This window comes from Penaeus chinensis, chromosome 6 (assembly GCF_019202785.1).
Source record: "Penaeus chinensis breed Huanghai No. 1 chromosome 6, ASM1920278v2, whole genome shotgun sequence".
NCBI classification, from domain to species: domain Eukaryota; kingdom Metazoa; phylum Arthropoda; class Malacostraca; order Decapoda; family Penaeidae; genus Penaeus; species Penaeus chinensis.
In genome coordinates, this window is record NC_061824.1 from 17,175,522 (window position 1) to 17,183,021 (window position 7,500).

At 48.8% G+C, this 7,500-nt stretch overlaps 1 protein-coding gene across 1 annotated transcript in view; it reads left to right on the top strand.

Annotated features, from left to right (window-relative positions):
• Nucleotides 1–7,500, top strand: part of LOC125026215 (mucin-19-like) — a 503,762-nt gene that overhangs the window by 479,147 nt on the left and 17,115 nt on the right. Inside the window, exon 7 of the mRNA XM_047614519.1 lies at nt 3,649–5,549. Within this exon, the coding sequence (XP_047470475.1) occupies nt 3,649–5,549 (1,901 nt within the window). The remainder of the gene's footprint in view (nt 1–3,648; nt 5,550–7,500) is intronic.

The window sequence follows — 7,500 nt, forward strand, 5'->3', positions numbered from 1 at the left end:
ATTTTTCTCTTGTTTCTAAACAAGCCTTCGGCCGACTCCATTTCTCTAGTTGTGTCCTTTACTCTAGTGCCAGATATGGCCTTGTTCTGGCATTTTACTGGTGCTTGCGCAAGTTTGGCACAAGCTTTAGGCAGTTCCCCTCAGGCACCGGCCATTTCCATACAGGAAAGGGGTGTTGCGGTAGACCAGGTGGTGACGGCGGGCTATGCCGCGTTGTGTTATGTTCCATGTGTGTGCGTGTAAGGGTTATTCCACATGTACACCTGCTGCTAACACGCACCTCACTCTGCGTCTCTCCCCCCTCTCCCTGCCTCTCGCCCTCTCCTCCCTCCTTACCTCCCACTCCCACGCACGACCCTAGTCAATTGTAGGATTATAAAATGCAGGGTTAACGTAGCGTCATTGGCTTTCCCATGGTGTGTAGCGAGAGGGTTGGCGGAGGCGGAGGCGGCGCAAGGTGGCTGGTATACAATAACCACCTCCGCCCACTGCACACGCGCGCACCTCTACAAGGTCTCCGACACGGTTTATTCGTATTAGAAATTGTATAGTGACGTGCGGATGAGCGAGGTATGCGTGCACGTCCCCATGCGTGGAAGTGCGCAGAGCTTATTGGTCATGTTGAGCATGCAGAGACGGCGAGGCTCCGCCTCCTCTCCTCGCGGCCGTTGGCACTAGCCCCGCCCATCCTTGGTAGCAAAGCCGAGCTCATTCGTCACTAAACGCCCACATGTTACCTTAAAAAACCGCCTGCCCTGCCTCCTCCCTCTCCCGTTCCTTTTCCTCCCTCCCTCCCCTCCTTCCATCCTTGCCTTCCCTTTCCTTTCCCTCTTCTATCGTATTCCATTCAGGGATTGACTGGCATCCTTCTTGATGAAACTACGTAGATGGAATCCTTCGCGTCCTTCTGTTCGCCTCTCAGAGCTGGTGACTTTATCGACCTCAACATTCTCTCGCCGCGCTCTGCATGACGTCTGCCTGCCTTCAGCGCTCCTCCTGATGCATGGCTTCTCACGCTTCAAAGTCCCGTTACTTTCCCCCGGATTTCTTGCGTTCGTCGGCGTGTTCTTGTTCTTTTTCGAGCCGTGCTTCAAGGGCGATGATAGCCGTTCGTTAACGTCCTTCTTGTTTTATATATCACCATCTTCAGTTTTTTAAGGACGGAGAAATTTCGACAGACTTCGCTGATAACAGATCTTTTGGTGTAAGTGCATGAGGCCGTGGTCTAATTTTAGCTTTCTCTGTCTACGTATCTGTCTATCTGTCAGTCATTATCTCTGTCACTAATTAATATCATCATCACAATACGCATAATATCATCATCACAATAATCATTATTATTACCATTACTGCTGTCATTAACATTTCCAATATTACCGTTATCATTATCAACATCACTATCATGAACATAATTTTCTCTGTTATCTCTTCTTGTTTTTTGTTTTATATAGCTTTACCACTGAATATGTATTGTCCCCTTCCTTAGTTCGCATAATGAACTTGTCATGTGTTATTTTTATTCTTATTTTGAATGTATGTGCTTGCTTCTTATATATTTGATGCATGTGTATGTGCATGGAATAAATGCCAAAAGAGAGGAAGCGAGAGGAAAACGGGGGGAGGAGAGAGAGACAGATTGATATAGAACTAGAGAGAGAATGAGAGAGAGAGAGAGAGAGAGAGAGAGAGAGAGAGAGAGAGAGAGAGAAAGAGAAAGAGAAAGAGAGAGAGAGAGAGAGAGAGAGAGAGAGAGAGAGAGAGAGAGAGAGAGAGAGAGAGAGAGAGAGAGAGAGAGAGAAAGAGAGAGAGAGACAGAGAGAGAGAGAGAGAGAGAGAGAGAGAGAGAGAGGTGGGGGATAAAGGAGAAAGAAAGAAAGGAAAAGAGAGGAGGGGAGTTTGGGAGGGACGGTGAGAAGAAGAAGCGGATAGGAAGGAAGGGGAGATTGGGAAGGAAGGGAGAAATATGAAAGAGTTGAGGGGGAGGAAAGATAGAGAGAGAGTGAAAGAGAGAGCGAGAGAGAGAGAGACAGGCAGACAGAAAGACAGACAGAGAGCGAGAGAGAGAGAGACAGGCAGACAGAAAGACAGACAGAGAGCAAGAGAGAGAGAGACAGGCAGACAGACAGACAGACAGACAAAGAGCGAGAGAGAGCGAGAGAGAGAGCGAGAGAGAGAGCGAGAGAGAGAGAGAGAGAGAGAGAGAGAGAGAGAGAGAGAGAGAGAGAGAGAGAGAGAGAGAGAGAGAGAGAGAGAGAGAGAGAGAGAGAGAGAGAGAAAGAAAGAGAGAGAGAGAGAGAGAGAGAGAGAGAGAGAGAGGACAGAGACCGACAGACAAACAGACAGACAGAAAGAGGGGGGAGGGAGGGAGGGAGAGTGAGGAAGGAGGGAGAAAAGGAGAGAGGGGGAGAGGAAAGGAAAAAGAATGAGGTAGAGAAGCTGAAGGGATGGTGGGAGAGATAGGGTTGGGTGGGGAGAGAGGAAGCAAGGAGGTAGGACAGGAGAGAAAGAGAAGTCTGGTGTGATCATAAAAGATGCACACTAAACTTGGATTTCGACAGTTAATCGTTCCGTAAGGTTATGTTGTGATTCTTTCATTACCTGTGCATATTTCCTATGCTGAATGTCTCGCATGTTCTCATACATTCCATGGTTCACTCACCTCCAGCGATGTGGCACTGCCTCATGTGACAGCGTCGACCAATACAGCTGAGGGAGATCTGGACATGACCATTCATAGCTGACAGAGGCGAGGGCGTGCCCGTCACTGTCATAGCATATGTTGGCCGGCCATGCGAAGTAACTTGAGCAGCATGGCCTGTTTGGATAATAGTAACGGGCACGTCCTCATAGCTAGAAGTTTTCCTTTAGGGTTAGGTGTATTAACTGTATTTCACTTTTTCGTTAATTGATTTATATCATAACAAATACGGAAAATAGTTAGACTACTCTTAAGACTTTTTGTTCCGATTCTTCAGGTCACCATAACTAGAGTAATTTCTACATGGTGATGCTCCAGATCTCCAGCAGTGTTCCCTTCCAGCCTCTGTTTCCAGCTTGTGCCCTGGAGCCCAGTGTCAGCCTGTAACCTGGTGCCCAATGGCAGCCAGTGACCTGGTTTTCAGTCTCAGCTTGTGATCTGATGTCCAGTGTCAGCTTCCACCAGTTATTCAGTTTTCTCAATTCCCGATAAGAATAAAAGAAGAACATATGCCATTCATATACGATGTCGTCATGTTGGGATTGGTTCATTGCCCAGCACTTGGATTCAGCACGAGAAGGAAATCGATTAGAAGATTCTTTTCTTAGAAGAATGCATTCGATGATTAATCGCCCCAAATTGCATCTTTAAGTCAGCCTATTGAGCATTTGATTGAAATAATGCAGTAAAAGAAAGAAAGAGAGATATAAAAGAGAAAAAGAGAGAGAGAGAAAGGGAGAGAGAGAGAGAGAGAGAGAGAGAGAGAGAGAGAGAGAGAGAGAGAGAGAGAGAGAGAGAGAGAGAGAGAGAGAGAGAGAGAGAGAGGGAGCGATAAAGAGAGTTCAAACTCTAATCCCCCAAAAAGAGAATTCGAGAAGATTCACTTAAAATGCCCCGAAGCGCTCAGTGACCCTTCAGTAGTTTGATGAGATAATTTTATCTCTTTGCAGATCGAATGCCGTCATGACATCGGGAATGGAGAGAAAGCTGAATGCTGGAAAGACGGGGAAGGCGGGGAGAGGGAGCGGTAGGGGGCGGCCCAGGAAAAGGGAGGGGGACGAGAGACAGCAGGAAGGGCAGAGAGGGGAGGCAGTGGAGAGGGAAGGAGAGGGTCAGGGAGAGAGGGAGATTAGTCAGGCCAGGGAGAGTACTACGAGGGTCACCAGGCGGACCTCCTCCTCAGCGGAGCCGGCCAACAGAGCTCAGTCGAGCTTTCCGAACAGAGAGAGTCCGGAAAAAAGCGAGGCACCTGTACAAAACATCATTGACACTAATCATGGTTCAGACACACCCAAGAAATCGAGCGGTACTAAAAAAGGAAAGAGCAAAAGAGAGAAAACCAAAAAGGCTAAAGAGAGAACTAGGCGAAATTCCCAGGCGAGCGCGCCGAAGGACAGAGATCCTTCCAGAAGCGGCAGCAACCCCCCCTCGCGCTCGCCGGCCCGCGAACCCCCGGATAAAGTCGAGCGGGAGCAAGCCAGCCCCGAGTCAGACTCTGTCAGCAACGACGACGACGACGAGGACAAGGAGCGCGGCGGAGGCGCCACGGACTCGCTCACCGAGCAGGGAAACGACACTGCGGAAGTGCCGGAAGGTGGTCCGGCCGAGCCGTTAACGGAGGACAAAGCTGACGCCGCCACTGCCACTTCTTCCACCAGCTCTTCCACCACCACCAGTACCACCACCACTCCCACTAAGAAATCGTTATCGGATCCTCCTAAAGATGAGCTCGCCGAGGCCTCCCGCGAAGGCCCTTCTTCGCTTAAGGACGCGAAATCTCTAAAGGACTCGGAGCGGCTGCAGAAGGAACTTTCCGACGCCAGTCAATATCCACGAGACGCCCTCCTTTCTCGCTGGATCGAGGCGAGGGCGGGGAGGTTCGGCGCCGCCCCAGCGTCGACCTCTAGCGCTCAGTCCCGTCCCTTCCTGACGCACAAACTCAAGCCTTCTCCCTTCCAGAATCTCATGGCAGCACAGGAGCTCCTGAAGACGCAGAAAGACAGTGAACGCGTGGCGGGGAAGGTCACGACAGAGACCTCTAGTGACTCCAACGATTCATCATGCACGCCTGAAGGAGGTGGCCCAGAAGATGAGGAAGAAAGAGAAGTGCGGGAAGGAGGAGAAGAAGTAGAAAGTGCTGGAAGAGGCAAATCAACTGAAAATGTAAAGCGTTCAAGCAGTAGGACGGGCATGCCGGACCCAGCGTGTGAGGACGAGGGTCCGCAGGACTTGTCTAAACCCCGAGGAACTCCCACAAGCCAGACCAGCGACGACGGCTCGGAGATCTCCGACGACGCCAACAAGACCGTCGGGTCGAACGACTGCTTCGCCGATGACGACGACGATGATGACGACGACGACACCAGCAACGAGATGCGCATCGTTGAAGACGAGAGCGAGCTGCGCGAGCTGGACCTCTCTCTACCCAGCAAGCACAGGTCGGAGGGAAGTATGAAGGACCTGCAGACCAAGAATGAAGTGAAGAGCTTCGATTTTTCGGTGCTTAAGTCGCCCAGAGCGAAGGAATCGAAAGGTTCTTCAAAGGCCTCATTAAGTCTGGATGACCAAAATGCCGCCGCCTGTCTGCTACAACTCAAGTCTTCCTCTACTCCACAATCTCCATATGTTGTGAAAATCCTCTCGCCTGAACCCGCCCACCAATCCGGCTCCTCCACGCTCTCTGCCCAGCCTATGAGGACGCCCTTCGCCACCAGAGCCCCGCCCCTCGAGGCTGCTCAGCCAATCATTCCGTCGCTTGGATTGGGTGAGAGTCGGTTGGTCACTGTTAGTTCAAGGGGCATGGCCGAGGGGCGTGGTCTGAGGCCCGTAGTCCCCCCGGGCCCAGAACAGGGTAGGTTCCCTCTCCCTCTCATAGTCCATGCTTTGTTCGCCTTTTAGTTGTTGGGCAAGCAAAATGCACCATGCTATACCATGCAGCATGTATGATATTGTTATTATCACAGTGAAAAAACATGATCATGACTATACCCTCTCAGCTCATCTCAGTTACTACACTATTTGATTATATTTATTTCTATTCATTTGGTTTGCATTACTCGCTCATGAAAAACTCGGTTGACCGTATATTATTTTTAAAATGCACTTGCATCTAGCCGAAATTTCAAGTTACATATATATTCAGTTGTTGAGCCACCGCCTCGAATAAGGTCCTTATTGTTCTCTATGATTTCTAAAGGAGAGATAAATATATCTTTATATACGTGATTTAGTAAATGTTCAGGATGGGGTAATGTGAAATTCAAGAAATTCAGCTTCCCATATTAAGAGGAGCAATCGATGCTGGGCCTCGGTGATCTTCTAGGATATCTATTTAAAGCATCGTTTTCTTAGCTGCATGAAGGCAAGGGTTTGGGAGCTGGTGGAAGGCTGGCGGATTCGCAATGAATTGATATGAGGTTTGGACGGTAAACATTTTTTCTGTAGGTGTTTCAGGGAGAATACGGGAGAAGAAGAAATAAATTTAACGTTGAAATCATGAAGACGGGAAAGTGGGATGGAACATGTCTAAACAAGAGAAGGGAAAGAGAAGTAGGGGGATGTTGCTAGATAGGAGTGTGTTTATGTGAAAGAATGGAAATGGCTGCGAATGTTGGAAATGAAAAGAAAAGAAAAACATCTGGTATACGTCATAAGATTTATGGACGGACCATGCAAATACGGGGCAAGAGAAACGAGAGATTAGGTGAAGAAGAGAAAAGATGAATGGGAGTAGAAGAGGAAAGGGAAGTGAGGGTAGAGTTGGAAGAAAAGCCTTAAGACTTACTTGAAGGAGAACGATTGAAATTTAAGTGAAGCCAAGGAAGGAAGTGAAATTAAAGTATCTAGGGAGGTTTAGGATGAGGGTTGAAAGAGCCCGGATATTGAAGCAAGTTTTAGGCCGAGGTTGAATGCCGGAGGGGTCGGGGGAGAGGGAGGGAAGGGGGGCCTACCCTTCGGCCTCTCCGGATCGCACTTGTAAAAACCAACACCTCTGTCTCCGTCGCCCGGAGGAATCATATGAATATTCTTCAGAATTTGCATCTGATTTCCATTGCTAATTCAGGGGCTAGAATTTGCAATTGAGAATTAACAGAGTGCGAGCACTGGTCCGGAGAGGGACTTGAAGAAAGTCCGGGAGGCGATTCTCTGAGGCTTCGCTCGCCCAAGCCAGAAAGGTTGGGTCGAGACGGCGCGCGGCGGATGCAGTCTGGCTGCGGGGGGAGGCTCTCCCACAGGGCCATCTACATATATTTGCCATTCACTCGAATTTGCAGCCATGCGCCCCGCTGGAACTGCGTGTTTAAGGACATGTGTGGTCGACGGTCCCTTGTTCTTTTCTTTGTTTACTTTTTCGATTTCTCTCTCTCTCTCTCTCTCTCTCTCTCTCTCTCTCTCTCTCTCTCTCTCTCTCTCTCTCTCTCTCTCTCTCTCTCTCTCTCTCTCTCTAGCTCTCTCTCTCTCTCTGCCAATATATATATATATATATATATATATATATATATATATATATATATAGAGAGAGAGAGAGAGAGAGAGAGAGAGAGAGAGAGAGCGACGCATACACACACCACGCGCGCGCGCGCATGTATGTATGTATGTATGTATGTATGTATGTATGTATGTATGTATGTATGTATGTATGTATGTATGTATGTATGCATGCATGCATATATGCACGCATAATATACATATAGATGAATGATACCACACCACCCCTACTGAGGCAACCCGAAGCTGGCTTTCTCATGAAACAATCTGAAATGGCGCGCACACACTTGAATAATCCTGGAGAATCTGAGGTC